Source organism: Ictalurus punctatus, chromosome 29, assembly GCF_001660625.3.
Source record: "Ictalurus punctatus breed USDA103 chromosome 29, Coco_2.0, whole genome shotgun sequence".
Lineage (NCBI taxonomy): Eukaryota > Metazoa > Chordata > Actinopteri > Siluriformes > Ictaluridae > Ictalurus > Ictalurus punctatus.
In genome coordinates this window covers 9475537-9502996 of record NC_030444.2, presented here as the reverse complement: position 1 = coordinate 9502996, position 27460 = coordinate 9475537, and the positions used below count along the sequence as shown (strand labels likewise).

The window sequence follows — 27460 nt, the reverse complement described above, 5'->3', positions numbered from 1 at the left end:
TTCCGAAATTCCAAAATTTTGGGGAAGGCCAAAATATGGGTTTAATGGTCAGGTGTTCACAAACGTTTAATCATAAGGTGCATTTTCCACAATATGAACAAATGAGTGGCCTAATTCAAACATGATCCTAACCAGACAGCTACTAAGTTAATAAATGTAGTCTTTATTTTTAGTTTAGAGTTTTTGTGGTCATTATTTTATTCAAAGAAACTTATTAACCTTAAATTTATTCACCAACCTCCATGAAAACTTCTAAAACTAAAACGTCTTGCTAGTTTCCAAGTCTTAAAGTTTCATCAGAAACAGGAAGTTTTGCACAAAATCCCTTATCAGCTGTGCAAGCAAATTTCTGCGGATGTAGGAGTGTAGAAGCACTTTGTTTGCAAAGCTCATAAATAACTTTTGTGTGAAATCTGTTTCTATGGAAGAGTGTTTTAATCCAAAAGACCAAATTCCAACCTTACAACTCAACTAGTGGTCACAGTTCAAAAGTTCAAAAACTTCCCAATTCTGAGGGGAAAAACGTGGTTCTGGCAACGCTCGAGCTGAGTTGCAACCCACATATTACCTGACCGTATAGTGGCCTGTGTCAAATATTACACCACCTGAAGTGAAACCGCTGAGCCAGTGCATGTCAGAACAGCACGCCACACCAGGTAGTGTGCGGTTTCAGCTCAGGTGTGTGAGTCCACAGAGGCTCTACAGGGTTAGATATGCTCACAACCCCCGCGATGGGCGCAAGCGTACCCAGAGTCCTCTGCCAAAATGACGCAAGCTTTTAACACAACTCAGTGCGCGGATTGTGACACTACTCCGAGCGGAGGGGTCTCTCTCTCTCTCTCTCTCTCTCACTCTCTCTCTCTCTCTCTCTCTATACTGTCAGTATTTACTGGTTTTCAGAGAGGAGACGCAGCTCGCCCAGAAATGGTCGTCCTCGAGAGGTCGGTTCTCGCGCGAATTTTCGTCTCGTGTCTGACGTGTTTGACGCTGCAGCCCGGCGCGCGCGGCGTGCGAGTGGTAAGTGGCGGCAAATGATCTGAGGGGAAGATGTTCAGCTACAAGTAACTTTAATAAGTTAAAGGGTTTTAGTTTCAGTCATGAAATACATTTCTCTCTCTCTCTCTCTCTCTCTCTCTCTCTCTCTCTCTCTCTCTCTCTCTAAAGCTACACTTCCAAAGTTCCTAAAGAGTGCCTCAGGAGGTCTTAACCATTTTGACCTTAATCTTTGTAAACTGTCTTTTTTTTTTTTTTTTTTTTTTAAACAGTAAGTTCACTGCTCCCAAACTGGTACCGTCATCTCACAATGTTTAACAGAGCCGTAAAGGGCTCTTTTCAGAAACCATGTTGTATCAATGAGGTTCTAAGCGGAATGATTTCTTAAGGAAGTTACATGGAACCTTTTCTGAAATAGTTCTTCATAGAACCCTTTGTTGTAGCCCTGCTGAAATAAAGAACCCTGAAATAGAAACCCTGGTAGAATTTGTAATGCTTATAATGGTAATGGTGTTGGTTTGAATGGAAACTGTAATGATCCATCCCTGTGGGTCTCTACTGGGAATTTCTGCCTTCTACTGCATGTTATGTCTAGTGGATATCAGTAAGGAGTCAAGTGCTTAATACGTCATACTACGTAATGGAAACCAATTGGTAATGGTTTTTAATGCTTTCTGTAGTGTAGTCTAAACCATTAGAATTTCTGTGGTGTTTTTTTTTTTTTTTTTGGGGGGGGGGGGGGGGGGGGGGGGTTCAGCAGGGAGAGTTATACATACTGTATTTAAGGGGTCAATCACAGAGAGAAACCAAATAACCCAAGGGTCTTAGATTGAACCAAAGTTTTCAATTTACTGGCGTGAATGTAGTGTATGTAGTCTAGTGTTGTAGAGGGTACGGTGCACCATTAAGTCATATATATCAACCGAGGCCCTGGATTGGTAAATCATCACACCCTCAGTTTGCCATTATTTCCATGCATTATTTTCATATAACAGCACAGTCTGGAGTGTGTTATTCTATTTATGCCTCAGTGATATGCCCATGACTATGATGTTTCATTTATTAATGTTGATTTAATGTTGTGGAATGTCTGAGAGGCAAGTTAGTTCCTGTTCTCACTTACGTTATAGCTGTGATAAACAGTTATTCTTTCACCAGCCTCTCTCTCTCTCTCTCTCTCTCTCTCTCTCTCTCTCGCAAAAAAAGCAGTTTTTCACTTTACTGTGAAACCTGAAAGTGTAAACTCTGTCATGAAGACTTTCCTAAGCTGGGAAACTAACTATTACAAACTTACAACTGAGACTCCTTTCATAAATTGTAGATAAATGTCTCTTAAAAAAGTCACCACATCAACAATTGTACATTTTACTTTGTTAAATAACACGATTTGTTGCTGTAGAAAAAATAACATGGTAGAACCAGCACATTAATATTAACCTATGGTTCATGTTACAGCCGGAACTACTTTCTGAACCATGCTGTAACACGAAGCCAATGCACACCTTCTGACCTATTCGATTTGAGATTTCAGCAATGCAGTAATATAACAATATTTAACTATTTATACTGTACTATTTAGGTAGTACAATTTAACAACTTATTTATTGATGTATTAGCAAGCTACTCATTTATGTTTAGCTATCATTTTTCAACGACAGTCTCTCACTGCAATGGCAGCTAGTTTATTTAATAGCAAGCTAATGCTTGGTCGCTAGCTCTACTGAACTGTTTTCCTTTTTCTTTTTAATGATGAATGGTTTTCATTTTTAATATTCAATTTATTTTTATCTTACAAATAATTAATGCAGCTTTTAATAAGTAACATTATTGCTTTGGGTGATTTTAATTAATAAATAGTACTTATGATATTAGGGGGACTAGCTTGAAAGGTCAGCTTGGGTGATGTGCAAATTTTTCTGAATGATTCATGTCATTTAGTTCAATACACTAAAATAATTCAAACCACTGATTTGTTCAGATTTTTGTCTTGCCATTTAGATACATTCTGTACAACATTTATTTCCATTGCTTCCATTTTTTAAGCATGATTATCCTCAGTTTAAGTGTGAACCAGTATACACCATGCCAATTGAATCTTTTTGATTGAATCTTTGATGATAGGGATTACTGATTACACTATTTGCAAGTTGGACCAACTAATCGTTTAGAGCCAGAAGAATGATTTAAAAAGAATATTGTTTCAGAAAGATATGGTTATTTGTGTCCTGCACACTTACTAGTCATCACAAATGCTTAAAGAGAATGAAATGTGTTGTCATGATATCATTTTAATTCAAGTTTCTGTTTGTTTGTTTTTCTTTGCCCACATTGAAGCGCAAGCAGCCTCCTGGTATTGAGATCTTTACCTCCACACAGTCGGTCACGGCAAGTCAAAAAGGTATGGTGGCTGCTTGAAAAAAGAATGCAGTTGAATAAAGTTAAAGATTGATAAAGTTAAAGATTTTAGATCTTCAACAAACAGTGCTGGGCTTTCAGTTTACACTGTGATGTAGTGCAGAGGTGCAGTGCCAACCATTTGTCATTAATGGGTGTTAATGATTTAAAAAATATTTGATGCTTTTAGATATGTTTCATCTTGCCGTGTAATGTCAGAAGGTGTTCTGTGCGTGTGCGTGTTTCAGTCCTCACCATAGAGGGAAGGGAGTGTAAGTTTCCATTCAGATTGGGTGGGACTCTTTATCATCAGTGCATTACATTCAACTCTGGCAGGCGGTGGTGAGTTATTCTACATCATACATGACACATTGACACACGCACACACACACACACACACACACACACAGACACACACACACACACACACACACACACATGTTTGTTAATGCAAATTATTAATGTGATGCCTATATCTAACTCTAACTCTAACCTTAACCTCAGTAACTGAAAGGAAAGTTTCTGGAACCTATTTTAGTTTAGTTATGAGGACCAGTCAGATGTCCCCACAAGGTCAAAACAGTCAGATATCTTTGTGGACACACACAAAATCACTACACAAAATCAGTCTTGCATACAGTATAGACGCAATCAGGAAACCTCACTTATGCAGAAGCACACACAAAATCTCAAAGCACACTTCTCAGACTCCACCTTTTACAAGGGGTGTGTTTGTGTGTGTATGTGTGTGTGTGTGTATGTGCATGTCTGACATTACTACTGCCCTTAAAATATTTACTCATTGCTTCCTTTTCATAAGTAGATCAGCTGATATCAAGTTACAGCTTAAGAGAACTTCTCTTCTGTCACATTTGGCACATCTTAAAGCAGTTTTTATCAGGGGTTGTACCAAACTGTCTGAGGACATGATACCCCCTCCCTTCGGGGAAACTGAGCACCATTGAACATTATATTTATTGTATGTATTTCAGAATATGCCTTTACCTCTCTGTCTACATTAGTCATTAGTCTGAACAGTTTCACTTTCTGCTTCTTTATGTATGTTTGCATGTGCCTTAGCTTGGTTTTTCAGAAGGAAAATTACAGCAAAGAAATGCCAGCGTGTATACACGTCAGGTGAAATGATATGGTGATGAGGTTGTCTAACCTATGAATGAATATCATCACAACATACCACACTAGGGATGTAAATAAATATGAATACATTATTTAGTTAGAACAGGTAATACGTTCTAAACAAATACAGATACGAACAGGAGAGGCAATGTTCATTTGCGCGTGAGGTCTGGGATCCCAGAAGATGAAACAAAAAAGTCTAAGTTTTTATGTTGGAAGCTTGAAATCAGTGAAGGTAGTGTTCAGGGTTGCCAGGTCACAGGAAAATTAGCACTCAAACTACATCTAAAAAATGCACAAAAGACCTGAAACTAGAAAGTTCAGGCTTTGGATGAAGGAGACACGTCTTTTTTTTTTTTCTCAGTCTTTGCATGGGAAACAAGTTCACAGTGGTGCACACGCATTTCAGACGCACCCAGTACACACTGGGCATATGCACATTCATGATGTTCATTGTACGTGTTTTCCATTGTTCTTACATGATCGTTGCTGATCCTTAAAAAAGAAAATCTTTCCAACATTATAATAAAAGGACCCCACTTTGACTAGCAGCAACAGTGCATCCCAACTTCGTAGTACATTCTGATACCGTGTCTAGTGAACTTTTCTGATACTATTCAGCACAAATCCAGATCAGATTTAGGTAGCGTTTCACTGTGTACAACTCGGACATGACTGTCACTGAATGGCCGCAAAGAATTTACAGTCTAGGCTCAAATATTCCGCATTAAGATATTTGTCAACAGCAAATAATCTGATGTGAATGTCAGAAATGTAATTTATATTTAAAGAAGACAGCCCTGCTAGAATATTTATACCAACCATATTTGGAAATATGAATAGGAGCTATAATTGATCTAGATAAATCGCTTCTTTTTTGGGTGACTAAACAATGAACACTCTGGACAGTAAATATAAGCAAAGAAGGCTGTGAAAAATTGTTTTTATTGTTTAGCCTTTTGATCTTTTGTTCCAAAAAAAATTTCACAAAAATACTCTGCTCTCATGGATATCAAACAATTGTAAACAAAACACAGTTTATCAAAAAAAAAAATTGGTAAATATAGTTGTGCGACAATTATTGGCACCCTTTTAGTCAATACTTTGTGCTCCTTCCTTTGCCAAGATAACAGCTCTGAGTGTTCTCTTATGATGCCTGATGAGGTTGGAGAATACACGGCAAAGGATATGAGACCATTCCTCCATACAGAATCTTCTTAATTATTGTCCTGCCCTGATGCATTTCCACCATCTGCCTGTGTTTTGTTTGCAATTGTTTGATATCCATGAGAGCAGAGTATTTTTGTGAAATTTTTGAACAAAGGGTCAAAAAGTTAAACAATAAAGACAATTTTCACAGCCTTCTTTGCTCATATTTACCAAGGGTGCCAATATTAGTGGAGGGCACTGTTGCGTGTGTGTGTGTGTGTTTGTGTAGGTTGTTGGTGTTTTAAGTAGAAAGCCTTTGCTAATAGTCTTCAGTATGGAAGCCATCTAGGGATTAAAAGAGAATAGAATTCTGAAACCACTGGCTCTCTCGGCATTAAACCAGTGATGTCTGCATTCCTTGCAGCCCACAGCATTACGCTATTTCGTGTTTTCCCATATTAGCCACGTATAATACAACTCATACCTCCCAAACCTGTATCTGTTTAGTTATGTATATGACTGTCGTTAGAGTCAAGCTTAAACTAAAACTAAATTTTATAAACACTGACATGAGTCATAATGTGTACCACATACCAGTGATGCTGATTGTTAGTGGGTTTTCTTTTTCTCTTTAGCTGTAGTCTGTTGTTGCTTGCCTTTTGGCTTGTGGTTTAGTTTAAATGTCTATAGTTACCCAATGCCAAAGTTTAATCACCATAACATGTCTGCTGATTCACATTCATTTTCAGAGCTCATTTTCTGACTCTTTGTCAAGTTGTATTAGCTGGCTACAAAAAAGGCAACCAAAGAACAACTTGTTATTGAAGGGAAATGTTAGACATGGCAAGTAGCTTATAGAAAGGTTCCTCAATGAGAGAGTGAGATTTGTGAGATAGCCATGCTGGCTGATTATCAAAACCTTCCTGATGAATTTGGTCTTGGTATTTGAATTACCATCTGGTAACATCTAATCTGGTAGGTTTTTTTTTTTTTTTTTGCTGTTAACCAGCAAGCATTAAGCCGCAGTCATACTTAGGCATAACAATGTTTGGACACATGAAAGTACCTTTGGTTTAGTGCAGTTAGCAATAGCCATGACTATTTTATTTTTTAGCTATGATTGCTTTCACCAGCTTTTGTAGGCAACTACAAAAGTTCTGTGTATACAGAGCTGTACATTGGTAGATCTGTTGTTCTTATCATCCTGTTCAAGTCTGCCTTGTTAATTTGCCCAACATAAACAGTCAAACTACACACAAGTAACATAGTTATACCATCTAATGCAGCCAATGAACTGACTGTGTAATGATGATTCTTTATGGAATAATTTATAGTTGAGACAGGAGGTCGTTACAGCAGGGTCCAAAAGTCTGAAACCACACTGAAAATCTAGGATCTTTTTTTTAAAATTTATTTTTCATTTAAAATTGCTAAACAGAAGGTTTTAGAATTTTGAAATATTATAAACAAAGAAAGTAAAGAAAATGTTAAAATTGTAGATCCCTATTTAAATGTAATGTGTGATATTGACCATGTTAACTGCTTTGTACAAAAGTCAGATTTTCCTCATACCTAATCTCTTCTATTTGAAGCATGTGTTCAGAATACACTCCAATGGATTTGACCTCAAATGGATCATATGTGGAGACCATGCCAGCTCGAGTGCACACTGTCATTAAAAATGGGACGACCCAAAAACTAAGAAACTCTGAAATTCATGTTAATATTTTAAAGATTCTGCTTTTCAGGGCTCACACTTTTGGACCCCATTGTATATATTAGCACCTCGATATGATTAAATATTGTGGTACATGATATCCAGAATAAAATGCTTTGGGGCTTTGCTTATTTTCTAACAACAGCATGTATAGTCTTTCATTCCTCTTATACCACCGACTCATCATGCTTTTTAAGCATTTAACATTGTCAAATGTCGATGAGACAAGTTAATTCCTATTATCACTTCACAACAGCTATAAACTGCTATTCCGTCACCAGCCTTTCTTTTGTTTTCTGTCTTGAAGATAGTAAGAAAGCCCTTTACAAAGCATTGACACTGGAGACTCCATTAAACTTCTATAAATGTTCAGTAAATGTTCCCCCTTTTTTTTTTGTCTGTTAAATAACGTTTATAATCTATTTATTATAATTTTGTCTGTTATCTGTTTAGACTGGTGGAAAGTTTCTCCCTTTCCTTTCAGATTTACATCTGTTCTATCTGTCTGACTGAATTAGCCTTCTGACAATGTCACATGCACACATCTGGACTTTTCCTTCATTCCAGGTGCTCACTTACCAACAACTTCGACCGGGACATGAAGTGGGGATATTGTAGTTCGCACACACGCCTCTTTAACAGTAAGGAAAAATCCTTCTTCCTCTCTTACGCACACCAAACTGTGTAAGGAGTGCATTACTCAGCTCACGAACATGCACATTGTGGGTGGAATCTGTTTGTGTCACCATGCACTTGAGCAATAAGTGTAGTGGTGATGTAAAAAACAAAATCTAAACACTCGACACAGCATGTTTAGATGAATGAACATGCTAACTCGTGCAGCTGGAAGCAAATTTTCCAGCATGTGTGTGCTTTACTACCGAAGCACACAAAAGTTGCACGCAAGTACTGGATGAGAATTATTCGTCATTGTACTACATATTATAGATGGATCGATGGATAGATAAATGTTTCCACTACATAAAGTACCAGAACATTTACCACAAGAATATTAGGTGTCCTGCCTATGGTTGCCAGGTCTGCTTGAAAAAATCAGCACAGAAACCAGCCCTGTGTTCTGCAAAACTGTATGAAACTACAAAATCTTAACATTTTTTGGACAGAGAGTATATTGTTAAAATGACAAAGTTACACTACATTATACATTTGTAGAATAAATTTTAAAACCATGCCAGTATCCTAAGCAGTTCTTATTAATAAGTTAAATTGGCATTGTGTTTTATATATATGGGCATAAATAAAGACAAGTTTGAGAATTATTAACCAGAATTAATTTACACGCAACATGCACATTTGGGTTTGAAAATTGTTATCACTATCAAGTTGTATTTGGATTAGTAATTGAAATACAGTCAGATTTTTGTTGTAGAAAATGTTGGGCATTACTGCATTTTTATGTGATATTAATGTGAAATATACAGTGAGAAAAAACACATTCAGTAAGTATTAAGTATTTTGGTTATGTTATTTGATATACTTCCAGTGCATATATTCACTTCAGATTTACACACATAATGTCATTTACTTATAGATAAGAACAAAACAAAAGTATATATTATATATGGACCAGACTCCAACTCCACTTATCTTTTGCCCACTGCCAGGTCTGCATCGAATTGACTCTTTGGATACTTGACATGGATAAATACTTTCCAACTTTTTATCAAATTAGCTTATTATTTTAAATTGAAAGATTGCTCCGAGTGATGACTTTATTGAATTGCTACAATTTTTAGCCTTTAAAAAGTTCCACGGCTGCTTAAAAGGTCCTTTAAGAGGTAGAAGTTTACTAAACCATAGGACACCCCAAAATATTAAATATTAAGGACCTCTATTAAAATGGAAACTTTGCATCTGGTTAGCAATACTCTCTGGCAGCTGGTCAGAACAAACCAAGAGGAGATATTGACGGATGAAGGACAAACTTTACTCCACGTCTGATGAAAGCAACCAGCAACTGAGCATAACTGCTCTGAGAACCAGTCCTTACCACCCACAGACTGATGGACTGGTGGAGAGATTTTATCAGACCCTGAAGTCCATGGTACGGAAGTTCGTCATGGACTAGGGGCAGGATTGGGACAAGTGGCTACCCTGGTCTTGTTTGCATACAGGGAAGTACCTCAGGCCTCGACCGGATTCTCCCCCTTTGAGCCCCTGTAGGCTATTGTCCAGAGAGACCAGGTATTCAACAATAGAGAAAGAGTGTCTTGCTCTTAAGTGGTCCATGGAAGCTCTCCGGTACTACCTCCTGTGGAGGGAGTTTGACCTGAAGACAGACCATCGAGCATTGACATGGATCCACTCGGTAAAGGATCACAATGCCCTAGTGAAAAGATGGTACCTGGCCCTCCAACCCTGTCCTACCTTTCAGGTGCAACATTGCCCTGGAAGGCAGAACCTAGTGGCCGACTACCTATCCAGGTTATGAAGTAATCATCACCACTGGGAAAAGCAGCACATTTTTTTCAGTAAATATATTTCCAATGAGGCTTTTCACATGAAATTTTCACCAGACATTGGTATTAACTCATGAAATCTGGAAATATAAAGAATTCACAACATTAAAGGGCATAAATAAAGTTATGTGTAATAAAGTGGTATGACAGAAAAAAGTATTGAACACGCTAAGAAAAAGCTGTTCTCCAAGGCAAGGTAAGGCAAGGAGCCAGCTGCAATCTGTAAGTAATTATACGTCCCTATCTGTGCAAATTAATATCAGATGGGTTAGTAAATTGATGGTGTATAAAAAGGCTTTTCGTTACCAAGGTGTCAAACAAGAAACATCTCATGATAGTTAAAAGCAAAGAGCTCTCCCAAGACCTTTGCAACCTTGTTGTTGCAAAACATACTGATGGAATCGGATACAAACATATTTCAAAACTTCTGAATCCTCCAGTAAGCACCATTGGGGCCATTACCCACAAGTGGAAGCAACATCACTCTGTCATCAACCGGCCACGCACATGAGCTCCTCGCAAGATTTCTGACCAGGGAGTCAGAGGAATAGTCAGACGAGTATTTCAGACGAATTCATTCAGCATATTCAATACTTTTTTCCTGTGTCATTGTGCTTTATTACACATAACTCCATTTATGGACTTTAATGTTTGGATTTCTTGAGTTAATACCAAAGTCTGGTGAAAATTTAATGTGAATAGCCTCATTGGAACTATATTTACTGAAACAAATGTTGGCACTTTCAATACTTATTTCCCCCAGTGTGTGTGTGTGTGATATGTATATATATATATATATATATATATATATATATATATATATATATATATATATATATATATATAAAATTAAGATGTTCCAGTTAACTAAAAATGTTGTGAATCAACCTGGAAGAGGATGTGTGTCTGTATTATCTCAACGCATGGTGAAGAGGATGTTTGCGCCTTGGGGTCAGAAAGTCTCCAAAACGACAATCCGAAGTCACCTACATCAAGTTGTTTGGAAGGGTTTCAAGAAAAAAGCCTCTGTTCTCGTCCAAAAACAAACTCAAGCGTTTTCAGTTTGCCAGACACTACTGGAACTTCAAATAGGTTCGGGTTCTATGGTTGGATGAAACCAAAACATCAGATAAACACCAGATGTTGTTTTGGCGCAAACGGAGAGGTAGCCATATGGAAAAGTACCTCATGTTAATGTTTTGGGGTTGTTTTTCTGCCAGAGGACCTGGAGATTTTGTTAGGATACATGGCATCATGGACTCAAATATCAACAGACATTAAATGAAACCTGACTGCCTCTGCCAGAAGGCTTAAAATGGGCCGTTGTTGGATCTTCCAGCAGAACAATGATCCAAAACATACATCAAAATCAACACAAAAATGGTTTACTGGCCACAAAATCAAGGCCCTGCCATGGCCATCCCAGTCCCCTGACCTGAAACCCATAGAAAACCTGTGGTGTGAATTGAAGAGGAGAGTCCACAAGCGTCCTCTGTGAAGAATCTGGAGAGTTTCTGTATGGAGAAATGGTCTCAGATCCCTTTCCATGTATTCTCCAACCTCATCAGGCATTAAAGGAGAAGATTCGGAGCTGTTGTCTTAGCAAAGGGAGGTAGTGCAAAGCATTGACTAAAAGTGTGCCAATCATTGTTGCACACCTATTTTTAACAAAAATGTTTGTTTTTGTATAAACCTGTGTTTTGTTTGCAATTGTTTGATAATCATGAGAGCAGAGTATTTTTGTGAATTATTTTAACAAAAGATTAAACAATAAAGACAATTTTTCACAGCCTTCTTTGCTCATATTTACCAAGGATGCCAATATCAGTGGAGGGCACTGTGTGTGTATGTGTGTGTGTGTGTGTGTTTGTGTGAGTGTGAGTCTTTTCTAAGCTTCAAAATTACTTGTTACTCTCTAAAATAACATCAGTAGTCTCAGGTACAGTTTGTACAGTTTTATAAGAAAATTGGCTGGTAGCATCTACCAACATTCTTCTGGAGACTTTTTCTGTGGTGCTGTGTTGTGCTGATTTCTTCTGTTTTTGTATAGATCTCATACTAAATTGTTTCATAAATTAAAACAAAATCTAAGATAAAACAATGGTAACCTGAGAACACAAAAATACAGTTTTTAAATGATAATGTTCTTTATTGAAGCAAAAATGCTATAAAATAACAACTGAGCCTGTGTGAAAATGTTTTTTCCCCTGTAGTTGCTAATTCCCCAAATCTATGAAACTGCATTCATAATGTTATTCAGCTGGACTAGACGCAACCAGGCCTGATTACTGCAAACCCTGTTCAATCACATCAACACTTAAATAGAACTTATTCAGATTAGTCTCAGATTAGTGGACAGGAAGGTAAGTGAGATGCCAGTAGTCACCTGAAAAGAGTTGTAGGATGACCTGAGAGCAGCAGGAACAACAGTTACACAGAGAACAATAAACAATGATTTTTTTTTTTTTAATTTGCACACAAGCCTTTAGACAATACAGAACGAAATCTAGAACTCTTTGGCAATAAATCAGCTTGTCATGTTTAGAGGGAAAAGGCTTGCGTGTGTGTTCTCAAGATCATCATAACCACGGTAAAGTATGGAGCTGGGAGCATTATAATATATGTTCGGGGGGAGTTATATGTCATCTAAGGAAACATGAGTGGATTGATGTACTGGGATATACTGTATTAGAGGAGAATTTAATGTCATCGGCCGTGTTAATGAATTTGGGGAGAAAACAACGGCTCCAAAGCTACAGCCATAAAAACTCCAGACAGGTTTTTTAACAAGAAGATGATGGTGCTTACGTGTCCTAGCTACTGTAATCTCCTGACTTTATTTGTAGAGGATTTTGAAATTGCATGTCCACGTCAAGAGGTGTGGGCCAAAATTGAACCACAGTTTTGCAAAAAACAAATTTCTTCTTAATGTCTTAAAGTAACGTTACTCAAAGCAAAGGAACTGCCAGCAATGGATTTGCAGGAAAGTACTAAATACCATAATACCATACCATTAAGTTGGTAATTAATACTTTTGTTCCCTATTATATTTGTTTTTTTAAACATATCTTTGTTTGTGCTTATGAATACAAACTTTTGTGATTATATTTATAAGTCAAACAAGATAATACAATATGTGTAAATTGAAGTGGATATTTTCATCCGCATGCTAATTGTATTCTGTGATTTTATGCAGAACATGCCCACTTGACATGGCCCACTTGATACTGGACGCACATTACTGTGACCTAAAATAATTGATCTAAGGATCTCCTTCCAATATTGCAGCTTGTATTATATAACCAACATCCTTTTTAGAGCCATGGCAGTTTTTTAAAGGGCCTTTAGATTTGTCTGCGGTTTCAAAAAAACAATGACTCAGTGGAACGTCCCCATGTGGACCATCTGTTTGATGTAAACTCAGATACAGAAGTCAGATCCTGACGACTTTCTCTTTCTCCCCTCAGCTGTTTTCCACAGTATCAGCGAGCAAAGCCTGTGCAATCCAAACCCATGTAAGAACGGCGGGGTGTGTACTGCAGTTCCTTACCGGAATTCGTTTGAGTGTATGTGTCCAGATGCTTTCACAGGAGTCAAGTGTGAGCTGAGTGAGTGAATCACACTTAAAAACCACAACACACTGAAACGCCACCATTCACGTCAAACATTTGCATTCCAGTGAGTCCATATTGGGATTGATACATGTTCACATGCCAGTTATTGCGTATGCACACAGATTGAAACTTCCAGATTAGGTTTACGCCAAGTCTGGAGGGGAAAAGGCTACGTATATGTGTTCTAAAAGGTTGGTTCACACCCAGTTATACTCATCTATACTCCTCTCTTTTATTAGGCTAATGATCACGTTTCACTTTTTACACCCTTCCCCTATCTGCCAGCTCTTTTATCTCTGCCATTTGTCTGTTCGCTTACAAGGACTTTCAGTTCTAAATTACGGATTGTGTCCAGCTGATCATCTGTGTTTGGTTATGAGGAATTTTTCATGGTTGCATGTGTGCATTTTTACAATAATAGCCAATAGCCATGTTTTTAATCTCAGCCTCACTCCAGTATGTCCTGCTCACACACTTTCTTTGACCGTATAAACTGATTTAATTCTCACATCCAGTCCAATCATTGCAAACGTCAAGTGCCAAGGTTATTTTCAGACTTCAGTCACATTTGCGGATAATAAGAATGCAGACATGTACATGCATCTAAACCCAGCTTAGTCATTTAAGCTGTTTAGGCTCCAGTTGACCCAATCATGAACCTAGGTCTGTTTCTCGTTAGACCACAATAGATATTTAAAACCTATAAAATGCAGTTTGTGGACATTGTGTACCCATTTGTCTCCATTTCAACTTAATTTTTCAGACATGAAACAAACATAAGAAAAGTCAGAACTAAAGTTTTCGGTGGCACACTTTGGGATCGTGTGACAAATAGAATAATCCAGTTTGGAAAAGAACGAAATGTTCAGTACAATGTAACAAAATATGAAAATTATTTTATTCAATCATTTGAAGGGAAATAGTCATGTGCTTCACTCGTTGAATTACGTGCCACAGACCTACAGCAGGAGAAGTACAAAGTAAAAAGGAAAAATATTCACTGATGCTCAAGAAGGCAACACGATACGTTAAGAGCCAGGGGGGTGTAAACCTTTGAACAGGATGATTGGTGTAAAGTGTTAGTATTCTGTCTTCTGGGAGACATGTAACCATCTTATTTACCGTCTGAAGAGCAGTACTAAATGAAAAAAAAAAAAGATCTTTAGACAAAATATTTACAATTTACACCCATCATCCTATTCAAAAGTTTACATCCCCCTGGCTCTTAATGCATCATGTTGCTTTCTTGAGCATCAGTGAATATTTGCACCTTTTTGTAATAGTTGTGTACGAGTCCCTCAGTTGTCCTCACTGTGAAAAGACGGATCTCAACATCATATAGCCGCTGTTGGAAAGGAGTGAAATATACAGAAGATGCTGGAAATGTAAAGAATGTGCAGGACCTGGAGGATTTCTCTGAAGAACAGTGGGCAGTTTAACTGCTCAGGCCAAACAAGTGACTCATGAACAACTCTCACACAAGATAAAAACAGTACGTTGTTCATCCAGGTAACAACACACAGTATTAAGAATCAAGGGTGTGTAAACTTTTTAACGGGGTAATTTTTATAAATTCAGCTATAATCTTGTCTTGTGGACTATATGTAAACTTCTGTTATGTGAAATAGTGAAATTTGGACAGAACTAAATAAAAAACAACATGGGATTTTTATGATCTCTCTTATTTTGTTAACAGTATTAAGATTTAGCAGATTCTGCAAGAGGTATGCAAACTTTTGGGCACACCTGTACTTATGAAAAACTGCAAATTCTTAAAGTGCACCTATTATGGTTTTCCAAATATTACCTTTCATGTAGTGTGTTATAGAGCTGTTTGTGAATGTAAAACGTCTGCAAAGTTTCAAAAAATCAAAACCCACGACAAACAGAGTTATCGACTCCCAAAAGAAGAAAGCGATTCTGAACAGCTGAAATGAGTCGCTAGTGGTTCCAGACATACTTCCTGTACTAACCTACGTAGGTTTGTAACAAAAAACCCAACTCTGGTCTTCATCGGCTGCTTCCGAACAGATGGAGCTTAAACTTGTTACGGTAGTGGGTGTTTCCTTTTTGAAACACACTGACAGCGGTAGCCCAATCACAACAGACTGGGACATCTGACCAATCAGAGCAGAGTATGCTGTCTGAAAGGAGGAATTTAGAATGACTCCCTTAGAACGGATGATTGAACGAGTCGTTTGTGACACTGGGGAGAAAAATCTAATGTTGAAATTTAAATTATGAGCACATTAAAGTGTTTTTTGACCTTGGATGCATGTAAATCCATTATATGAGACCTTTAAAACAAAATTAGGCACATTTCATAACCATAATAGGTGCGCTTTAAAGCCCCCAGTGTCTACTTTCACATGAGCCATTAACCAATACTGTGGAGTGTGACATCACAGATAAATTCAATGCTGAATGCAGGCAAACCCAAAACAGGCCGAAATTTAATTTATTTTGTCTTCTGTTAAAAAGAGTTAAAGAACATGACATGATTTTTATTAATTTATAGTTATGTTTAATGTTGGGTAACATCCACCAAATAAATTAGTTTCTGTTATCACTTCAAAGACAAATAGTCTTTACCTCGCCAACCTCTACTGTCCATCTCTTCTGAAGTTAACATGATCAAAAATGCATTTTGTCACCAAGTGTGCTTTATGGTTATGTTATCAAAAAAATTTGTAAAGCGCAAAGTCCTCTGTCCTGAAGATGTCCGAAAAAAGTTACGGATTTACTTTTGACTGTTGCAAAGCGCTGACACTGGAGACTCCTTCCAACAATTAATAAATGTCTCCTCAAAGAAACTTTCACCATCAACTGTTCTATAACAGCTATAATCTTGCAGTTATAGAAAATAAATCAACACTTTCTGGTCATTTCTTTTATTATTATTATTATTGTTATAGGTTTCTTGTTGAGTTTTTTTTTTTAAGCAATTGACAGGTATTTAGTAAGGTGTCTGTTCAATCTCTGACCATATAAAATCATATCACATTGTAATTCATTATCATTTTTAGCTGCTTACAGTTGGTGGCAGTATTGGTGTATTGGTGAGTTTTGCATATTGGTCAGAGTGAAAAGTTTCCCCTCTTTCGGTTGATGGTTTGCATTTTTGTTCTTTTCTCTGATTAATAGAAAAATGCTATGAACCTCTACACCTGAGGCATTACAACATCGGGGAGGTGTGGGGACGAATCCACCTGCGTAACGTTGAGCAGTGCAAATGCGGCAGAGGCGGAGTGTCTTGTGAGCGCACACGTTACGGAGGTAGTACCTTTGTTATAAATACACAAACCTAACTCACATTTCTTATACCATTCTTAGTCTGTTGTTTCTCTCTCTCTCTTTCTGTGTGTGTGTGTGTGTGTGGGGGGGGTTAGTATGTCTAACTAATCCCTGTGAGAATGAAGGAACCTGCAGAATAATCGAAGCAACAAGAGAGGCAGTGTGTGCCTGCAGACCAGGCTACAGAGGACCATACTGTAGCATCTGTAAGTATACAAACACTGACCACACACACACACATACACACACAAACACAAAATCACTGATCAAGTGTCTGTGCATTTGGTTTAGCACCTGAGGAAAAATGCTATAAGGACAGAGGTGTACAGTATCGTGGCACTGTGAACGTTACGCTCTCTGGCGCCTCCTGCCTGCCCTGGAGCTCAGACCTCATGTACAATGAGCTCTCGCCGGACACTGTACAGGACGCCTCCAAGCGGGGACTCGGGGACCATGCGTTCTGCAGGTTAGAATAAGTGCACCATGTCCATGTGCATCTGCTATAACACTAACTGTAACCTAACACAGCTGCAAATAGGATTCTGTATAATGTTAAATTTATTTGATTGATAGTAGACAACATTGAACAACAGCAATGGTCAACTGATCATTAATAGAAATGGCAAACAGCACTATGTTTCCAAATGTTGTGCGTATTCAAAATTGGGTCACACAGGGACTTAAGTTCTTGGTCTCCCCATTCACATTGTACAAATTACCTGTGAGTAGTTCATACCTTTTCAGATTTCTGCATGAGTGGAAACATCTAAGACAAGGTTTTTAAATGGGGGGGGGGATAGAAAATGCAAACTAAAGAAGCAGATACAGTTTTTTTTATTATTATTATTCTTTTCAATGTGCTGGAAAATGCTGTCAAAAAACTCAAAAGACAAATGAAAAATAAAAAATGTTGATGATGGTGAGAAGCTAAATTTGATATATGAATGAGATGATGTTAAGCATTGAAATGAACATCTGGTAGGAGTCTAGTGGTGCTACAATATTGCAACAGAATTAGTCTTAGTTGCAGTGTGATCACATTAGTTTTGTAAATTTGGTTTCATTTAATGTGGCTTCCCTCACTATTCAACAACTTAAAATAAAAAATAGCACAAAACTGTTTTTTTTTTTTTACATTAATCTTCTTTAAATTAAGCTGTACTCTGTTACCTACCTAATTAATTAATTAATAGTGTCATATTGTTATATTTAACTTTGACCTTCTAGTATTGTCCACAGTTGTACAGTAAGCCGAAAGAATTAATTTACTGAAACAAACATATCGGCATGATATATTGTGGTTACATCAATCTGTCAGACAGTAGAGCTGGACTTAATACCGCTCCTCGTTTGAGTTGATATCACACATGTATAGAAAGTGCAGGGTCAGAATCAAGTGTAACTGATAAACGCCTCTCTTTTTAGCAGACTCCACCCTGTGTGTATATCTCTCGTCTGTAGTTTAGTCTGAGGTCTGAATAACAATGGTATTAAATCCTCACTACTTTTTAAAAATATAAATTTAAACTGAAATATAAAAATAAAGAATGAGGGTGTCTAAACTTTTGACCGGTTGGGCATAACTCAACTAGAGCTGCAACAACTAGTCTATAAAATCGATAATAATTGATTATTAAAATCGTTGTCAATGAATCTCATTATCGATTAGTTGGTCTGCGCGTGGCACGGGGTGCATTTACTCACTACTTTACTTCTGTTCCGAAAACACACATCGGAGAATAAATACTAAAGTTGTGTCCCAAATGATGTACTATACACTTACACTATGCACAGTGTACTCTACTGTCCAGTGTGTGAATTTTAGAAAGGTAATGTTATCTCAAAAGGAACACTAGCTTCCTAGTGTAAGTATAAGCTGTTCCCTAGTCGACGGCGCATGACGTCATACGCACGTACTGCGATGCCGCTAGCTTACACAGATACCCAGAGTCACCGACAATGACTTTCTTCATTTTACTGTTTATGTCAATGTTACCTTTTATACAAAGTAATGCATAAATACTATTATATAATATAAACTTATATATTAGTTTCAATTATATATAAGTATTTATGCATTATTTTTATGGAGGCACAAAAAGTACTGAATTAAACTAGAGTCCTAAATTAATAATATATATTCTGGTGTGTGTGTGTGTGTTCTTTTCAGTCTTATATAATTGGACAAACAGTTGTGTAAAGTTTTAGTCCGAAGTTTATATTTGTAACACTCAGTTTGTGGATTTAGTTATAAATAAAAGAAAAATGGTACTGAAAGTTTGTCCCCCATCTGATTAATCGATTAATCGAAAAATAATTGGCCAATTAATCGATTATGAAAATAACCGTTAGTTGCAGCCCTAAACTCAACTGTGAATACAGCCCACAGCCAAAAGTGCAAGTGCATAGAATAGATCATAATGAAGAAACGACTAAGGTCCTTCTTGCAGTTGAAAGAATTAATTTACTGTAACGGTATTCTGATTGGATGATAAAATTGCTGTGTCAGCATTCTAACTGTATGATTCCATTATTGTTTAAGGATTCTGATTAGGTGTCATATTTTCTGTAGGAGCATTCTGATTGGATGATGATTTTTACCACTTATGGTGTATTAGACTAAATGCAATTGTATTCCTTTGTAACTGTTTGTATTGTGATTGGGTGTGTGCACAGGAACCCTGATAATGACAAGAAGCCCTGGTGTTACACAATGAATAATGGAGTGATCTCCTGGGAATACTGTGATGTGCCATCTTGCCTTAGAGTGTCATGTGAGTCGAAGTAATTTCAAAGTAAATATTTCAGATAATTTTGCCTTTTTAAAAATTTTTTTTTGCAGAGATACTGTTTATATTTAAGCCTCGCCTCACATACCATCAGACTGAGTCTCAAATGGCCCTCTATATACTCTACAGTATACACTCACTACATTAACACCCCAATGTGGGCACAGTGGAACTTAAATACCGATTACCTCTCAGTTCCAGGGTCCTATGGTTCGAGCTCTGAGTACTGTCTGGTTACATCCCACCTTCCAAAAACATATATATTGATTAACAATGCTCTATTACCCCTAGGTGTTTGAATGATTTTGTATATGTATATAAGTAAGAACTGACTCTCCTTTCCCTTTATAGCTTCTCGTAAAGCTCCCACGCCAACCTCTCTTCCCACTCCTGTGCCTATTCCAAATCCCAGCTGTGGCAGGAGACACCCAAAGCGAGTTCCTCGAGGACGAATCATAGGAGGCACTTCGGCAATGGCCGGCTGTCACCCCTGGATGGCGGCGCTGTATATCGGCGATGAGTTCTGCGCTGGCAGCCTCATCTCATCCTGCTGGGTCGTGTCGGCCGCCCACTGCTTCATCCGCAAGTATGTATGTGTGTGTGTGTGTGTACACTTTATAAGGCCTGACCAATGGAAAAATAATACAGATTAGTACAAGAAGTGATGAATTGAATATGGCCAGAAATCAAACATACACCAGTAATATAAAACTAATACTAATCCCATCAATCAAATCCAAAATATTTTGCATGGAATATTGAGTCCTAAATCCAGAAACAGTCACAGCAATAAATATTCCCATTTTTGGAAATTTCTGGGAAAAACCGATTCGAAAAAAATTATTTTGCTCTCTTTAAATCGTTTACTATGTGAAACTTTTAGGAAACTTGTGAGGTTAGCATGCACTACAAGCAAGTAAATTGCTGTGTCATACAGTTTGTTTCACTGCTGTTCAACATACAGAAGCATTCATTTGTAAATGTGGTTTTAACTGATGCTGTGGAAATACAGTATTGGTTGATTTTATTGGCCTTTTATTTATTGGGTTACATGGGAGAAATATGGGAACGTGTGCTTTACATTTACTCTCCAATAAATCACATGCTGAATATTTGACTTAGGTTGAATAATTTTTATTCCTGACCTTTTCCATCTCTTTCATTCTCTCCTTCATCTCTCAGTCCATTGCTGTCAGCGGTGCGTGTAGTCCTTGGTCAGCACGTTTTTAACGACTCAAGCTCCAACACGCAAACGTATGGCATAGAGAAGTATGAGTTCTACCCCCAGTACATTCAGTTCAGCCCAACAGTGCATGATATTGGTAAGTGGCCTTAAATAGCAAGCACAGAACATGACTTCATGTGCAGTGTTTCCAAAGACTGTTTAGAAGGCATTGATTGATTTTCTATAACAGCAGCTCAGATAGTAGTTTTGGCTGCAAATCAGATCACAGTAGTAACAGTTAATTCACAGGGACTTGGTATGGTGGATGCTACACATAATCAGTCATATGAAAAAAATAAGTACACCCCAGGGAAATGGTTGGCTTTTTTTGACATATTTGGACAAGCAAGCATTTGATCCTGCTTGAAACAGTGCTTATTAATAAAGTTGATACTCTATCAAATTACACGTAAAATTAACATTTTGTTGTAATTTTCACAAATTAAATGAACAAAAAACAGATCAGTCACATGGAAAAAGTAAGTACACCCTTACATTTATCACACCTTCAAATCCATACAATTAGAATCAGGTGTTCAAGATTGGGTGCTCAGATATCTTCAGTTTGCCAGACACTACTGGAACTTCAAATGGGATCGGGAATAAGGTCAGATGAAACCAAAATAGAGCTTTTTCAAAATAAACACCAGAGGTGGTTTTGGTGCACACAGATAGGTAGCCATATGGAAAAGTACCTCATGCCCACGGTTAAATATGGTGCTGGCTCTTTAATGTTTTGGGGCTGTTTTTCTGACAGAGGACCTGGACATTTTGTTAGGATACATGGCATCATGGACTCAACAGATATTAAATGAACAGATATTAAATGAAAACTGAATTTCTGCCTCCGCCAGAAAGCTTAAAATGGGCCGTGGTTGGATCTTCCAGCAGGACAATGATCCAAAACATACATCAAAATCAACACAAAAATGATTTACTGACCACAAAATCAAGGTCCTGCAATGGCCAACTCAGTCCCCTGACTTGAACCCCATAGAAAACCTGTGGGGTGAACTGAAGAGGAGAGTACACCAGTGTTCTCGAAATGTGGAGGATCTGGAGAGATTCTGTATGGAGGAATGTTCTCAGATCCCTTATCATGTATTCTCCAACCTCATCAGGCATTGTAGGAGAGGACTCGTATAAGGGAGGTAGCACAAAGTATTGACTCAAAGGTTTTCTTTTATAAACATGTGTTTTGTTTGCAATTCTCTGATATCCACGAGAGCAGAGTATTTTTTGTGAATTTTTCTGAACAACAGATCAAAAGGTTAAACAATAAAGAAAAATTTTCACAGCCTACTTTGCTCATATTTTCTAAGCATTCCAATAATTGTGGGGGCACTGTATCTAGCGTTTTCCACCATTGTGCTTTGTGGTTATTCTGTAACCTGCATTTTTATCTTTATCTTTTGGAGAGAGAAAATGAGAGGCTGGGGACATAAATGATTGTTTGTAACTGCTATAACATAAGTAATAACCAGTTTCATGGACTTTCCATGACAGTAAATTTAACTATAAATGGATAACAAAAGTATGACGTTGGTTTTTAATAAATTAAAGCTTAATAGTTGGCAATTTGCTGATTTAATTTTATGTGTATGTGTGTGTGTGGTTTACAGCCCTTGTGAAGCTGAAGAAGGTTAATGGTCGCTGTGCTCGTAAAACCAAGTTTATTCGGCCAATCTGTCTGCCGGACGAGTCCATGACGTTCCCAGACTACACATGCTGCACTATCACAGGCTGGGGACACATGCAGGAGAGTAAGTGGACACACACACACACACACACACACACGCACACACACACGCACACACACACACACACACTGCACACCACCTTTCTGCTATTTAAACCAGCAGTATGTGACTGCATTGTCATGATATTAAAGAAATAATCTAGCTTTATTTAGCCTTATAGTAAAAAAATGTGTAATGTGTGGGTTTTCTACAGACAGGAAATTTGAAAGGCTTTCCTTTGCTAACAAATCTGTAAACTCAATGCAAAGTCTTACAATGGAAGTTGTTGGTAGGGCAATTCCATCAATAAACATTATGCAATACATTTTCTACAGCGCTTTTCATTTAAATGCACTTGCAGAGCTGCCAACACTCAGTCCCCTCTGAAAATATTGGAATGGCAAGGCCTTTTTTTCCCATCCATCCATTTTCTATAGTGCATATCCTACACAGGGCCACGGGGAGCCTAGATCCTATCCTGGACAGGGTCCCAACCCATAACAGTGCACAATAGCACACACAATCATTCACACACTATGGACAATTTGGAAATGCCAATCAGCCTACAATGCATGTCTTTGGACTCAGGGAGGACACCGGATAACCTGGAGTAAGTTTTTTTTCTTCTTCTTCTTTTTTTAGCTATACACTGAATACATTTGGGTTTGAGACCACAAGATGAATATGAGATGATAGATCAGAAGCTTTCATTTCCTAATATTTACATCTAGATGTGTTACTTAGAACATGGTATTTTTTGTGGCAAACCACCCAGTTTTTAGGCGAGCAAAATTAATGGAACAGATTCCATTCAACTGTCGTTGTTTTCCTTGGCCGACCTGTTCCATGTTCGGTTGTCAGTGGTTTCTTTCTTTTTCAGGACATTCCAAATTGTTGTATTGGCTATGCCCAATGCTTGTGCAATGGCCCTGATAGATTTCCCCTCTTTTCCTAGCTTCAGAATGGCTTGCTTTGTTCCTATAGACAGCTTTCTGATCTTCATGTTGGTTTATCATTTTTAACAACAAATGCAGCCTTCACAGGCAAAACCTAGGGCTCAAACAAAGAGTAGACTTTCAGACATATTAATTCTTTAAACAATCAATTTAACAGGGCACACATGGGCAGTAAGAAACATCAGTCACTTGTTTTGATCACTTGAAAAAATGGGTGGGTTCAAACAAAAGCTTGTTTAACACATCTGGATGTCAATATGAGGAAATGAAAGTTGAAATTCTGATTTGTCACCTCACTGATATTTATCTTTTGATCTCAAACACAAATGTCTTCACAGTATAGTGAAAGTAAATGAATTGGCCTTGCCGTTCCAATACTTTCGAATGGGGCTGTATAGTTTAGCCATAGCATGTACAATTTTTGAACAACACTTTTCTGCTTTTTCATCAGTGATCAGACCAAACACCAATAAAACTGACCAGGTGGAAAAGGCAATTCAGTAAAGTGGGAAAGACATACAAGCTGTATGCCTCTGAAAACGTTCCCTTTTACATCACAGCTTTATTTAGGTGAACTATGATCAGTGAATTCATGTTCATCCTATATACAGTGGGGTTTTGTGATAAAATTCTGTTTCGTCTCTTTGCCTGCTAAGACTTCCTTGTTAGTCAATCAGTATGTTTACATGGACAACACTGTCTATGTTTACATGGACAGCAGTAATCTAATTATTGACCTAATTCTGAATAAGACAATATTGTGATTAAGGTGTTTACATGAGTTGCTTTTAGAATACTCCTCTCATGTACCCGTTTTACATGTTATAGAACATAGAGCGATTAACAGCACGTCATTACGTCCGACGTCCCTCCAGAATTTCACGTATCAACATACAGTTCGTCTTTGAGTGTTTTTATTTTAAAAAATTTATGAACACTTCAAGTGCGGTTAATTATTTGTCATGCTGTATGTGCAAATAGACGACTGCTTGAAACCGTAGGCTGCGTCCCAAATCGCGTACTTACCTATTATATAATGGCCGGGATACATGTATTTCGTTTACTACCGGGCTATAGTAGGCAAGTACGCGGTTTCGGACGAAGCCGTGCTCTCGTTTTTGCCGTCAAACGGTTGAGCACTGCCGTGTGTGTACATGTCCTGTCGCAAAATGCGTTGAAAACTCTCACACGACGTTAACAATGTGATTAAGGTGTGTACATGTCTGTAATACACGTCGATAATACGACTAAAACAGGAGTACCCCACATGTCTTAATTCCATTTGTGTTTACTTCGAGTATGACTTTAATCGGATTAAGGTAATAAAAAATGGCTGTTTACGTGCTAGTTTCTTAATCAGAGTATCGTCTTACTTGGGTTAATAGTGGATTATTGTTGTCCATGTAAACGCACTGAATATTGGTAATTGTTAATTAAGCTCCCAATTCGTATAATGTGGAAAGAAGTGGTGTTATGTGTTACTGAAAAGACTAAGCATACCATGATAAAACAAAACCCGTTTTGTGTAATGATCAGAATTCCATTTACTGTGATGGATAATTATACATAAAAACAGCTTTAATAAGGCATTCTCTCATTCTATCTCATCCTAAGTATTTAATTTTTTTATGTGTAATGATTGGGTCTGACATTTGTTCAACATTGCATAGTACAGCATAGTCGCATATTTTAATCATCTGTTGCCAGAATTTTGTAAATGTAAATAATCAGTTATTTCTGGTATAACTGACTTTCTAGTGAAAACCTTTTGTGTTCTTTTCTCAGTTCAGGAAAAATTCTTGTGCGGTTTGCCCTACACTAGAGCTGTGGATAGAGATTACAGTGAATAACAGTAGTGTATTCCTTTAAGACAGCTTGTAAGCAGAAAATGTGTTCTCAGCAGCACACTGAGCTAAATTAACTTACATAAAATATTAACACCTGCACTAACATATACTATTAAACTAGTGTGTGTATGTGTGTGTGTGTCTTAGAGGGAAACTCGTATTCCTCCCTGAGAGAGGGAATTGTGAAGCTTATTCCGGATGAGAAGTGTTCCTCTCCCGAGGTGTACGGCTCAGAGGTGAGAGAGGGGATGCTGTGTGCAGGTAGTGACAGCTGCGTGGATGCTTGCCAGGTAAGAGAACCATAATCTTCCAATGTAGTAGCACATGGGCGCTCTGTACGACAAGCTAGAGTGAGAGTATTTAAAGAGGAACTTTAAACAAATGCATTGAAAAGTAAGCTTTCATCATTGAATCCTTTGGCTGGTCCTTGGTCTTCAGCAATGTTGTAATGCTGATAAATGCTGGTACAATATTGACAGTTGCATTACAAGTAGCTGCACTCTAACAGTTGCTTAGGTAAAACTAACCCAATTTGAGTCAGTTCCAAAAACTGTGTGGTCAATATACGATCACCGGACACTTTAATAGGAACACTTGTACCTTGCTTATTCATTCAATTGTGCAGTCAGCCAATTATGTGGAAGAAGAACAATGCATAAGATCATGCAGATACTGTACAGGTCAAGAGCTTCATTTAATAATGTTCACGCCAGACATCAGAGTGGGGAAAAAGTATGACCTCAGCTAGTTTGGCCGTGGCTTGGTTATAGGTGCCAAATGAGCTGGTTTAAATATTTCAGAAACGGCTGATCTCATATGATTTTCACGCACAACGTTCTCTAGAATTTATGCGGGATGGTGTGAAAAGTTTAAAAAAAAAAAAAAAAACATCCAGTGAGCAGAAGTTCTGCCGGTGGAAATTCCTACTTAAAGAGAGAGTACAGAGGAGACTGGCTGGACTGGTCCAAGCTCACAAGAAGTCTATAGCAACTCAAATAAACACTCTTTACCACCATGGTGAGCAGAAAAGCATCCCGGAAGACACAGGCACACCGATACTGGAGAGTTGAAGATTGGAAAAATATTACCTAGATAGTTGTTTAGACGATCACTCAGTCATCAGTAATTTATCAAAACGTTGTAGAAGTGAGGCAAAATCTCAATCTCCAGATCAGAATAGAACAGAAGAGAATGAATACGTCTGGTGGAAAAAAAATCTGAGGATTAGATTGAAGATGGAGGCAGATATAATGGCTAGTTACACTAACATCATTTAGTTTTCTCTTTATTATTAATATCATGTTGATATCATTTTGTTTGTTTCTCTATTGTTACTATATTATATCTTTTATATTATTATATAAGCATATATTGTTTGACCAGTTTTGTTACATGTAATAATAAAGGAACATCTGCGAAACCTAACCTACTAAAGGGCATGTATCTATTTTCTTTGTCTTTTGAATTTCATCAAGTATTTATTTTGTAATTTCATTATTTGTACTAGTGTAGCATAATGTTAAAGGTGTAAAAAATGAAAATTTCACTATCCACAGTAATGTAAAAAAATAAAATTGTTTGTTTTTGTGTGCTTTTAGGGAGACTCCGGCGGACCACTGGCATGTGTGCGTAACGAAGTGAGTTTTCTCTATGGTATCATTAGTTGGGGTGATGGTTGTGGACGAACAGGGAAACCAGGTGTCTACACCAAAGTCACCAAATACATCTCCTGGATCAATCAGACCATCCGACGCAAAAAACCCTCCCGGAAAAAAATACTTTAGCATGTGTGTTAGCATGCAGTTGCCGTGTGTATTGCCAGACTTTTTTTTTTTTTAAAGAACTGTGAATGAAGAGTATGTTTTATATTCTATTAAATTATATTGAAACCATGACTTGTTATAGCCTCATGTCACTTGAATAAACAGTGTCATTTTGACATAGACTTGAATGTCGTCCACTTGTTGTGTTATTTTTGGGAATACAGGCTCAGCACATATAGGTTTAGGTCCGGTCGAGTTTGTCTGCTTCTGACAGCTGAGTGATACTTTGTGTAGCACTTTTGTTTTTCTTGTTTAATTGAAGCATTTGAACTTTGACCCTGTTAACTGGATAAATTCCAGCTT

The 27460-nt window shown here is 37.6% G+C and overlaps 1 protein-coding gene across 2 annotated transcripts; it reads left to right on the top strand.

Moving 5' to 3' along the window:
* Positions 1-624: 624 nt before the first annotated feature.
* LOC108261008 (hepatocyte growth factor activator) lies at positions 625-27285 on the top strand. 2 transcript variants are annotated; one of them, XM_017461812.3, is made up of 14 exons: positions 631-1017; positions 3328-3391; positions 3636-3729; positions 7958-8031; positions 13338-13478; positions 16629-16760; positions 16874-16984; positions 17070-17244; positions 19455-19552; positions 19919-20153; positions 20750-20889; positions 22415-22555; positions 25482-25624; positions 26933-27285. In XM_017461812.3, exons 1-14 carry the CDS (start codon positions 766-768, stop codon positions 27116-27118), a joined length of 1986 nt encoding a protein of 661 aa, XP_017317301.1. In that variant the 5' UTR covers positions 631-765; the 3' UTR covers positions 27119-27285. The 2 variants fall into 2 exon arrangements, with proteins under 2 accessions (XP_053533600.1, XP_017317301.1); XM_053677625.1 differs by lacking the exons at positions 22415-22555; positions 25482-25624; positions 26933-27285 and adding an exon at positions 21647-21920 and having other exon boundaries at positions 625-1017.
* The last annotated feature ends 175 nt before the right edge of the window (positions 27286-27460 follow it).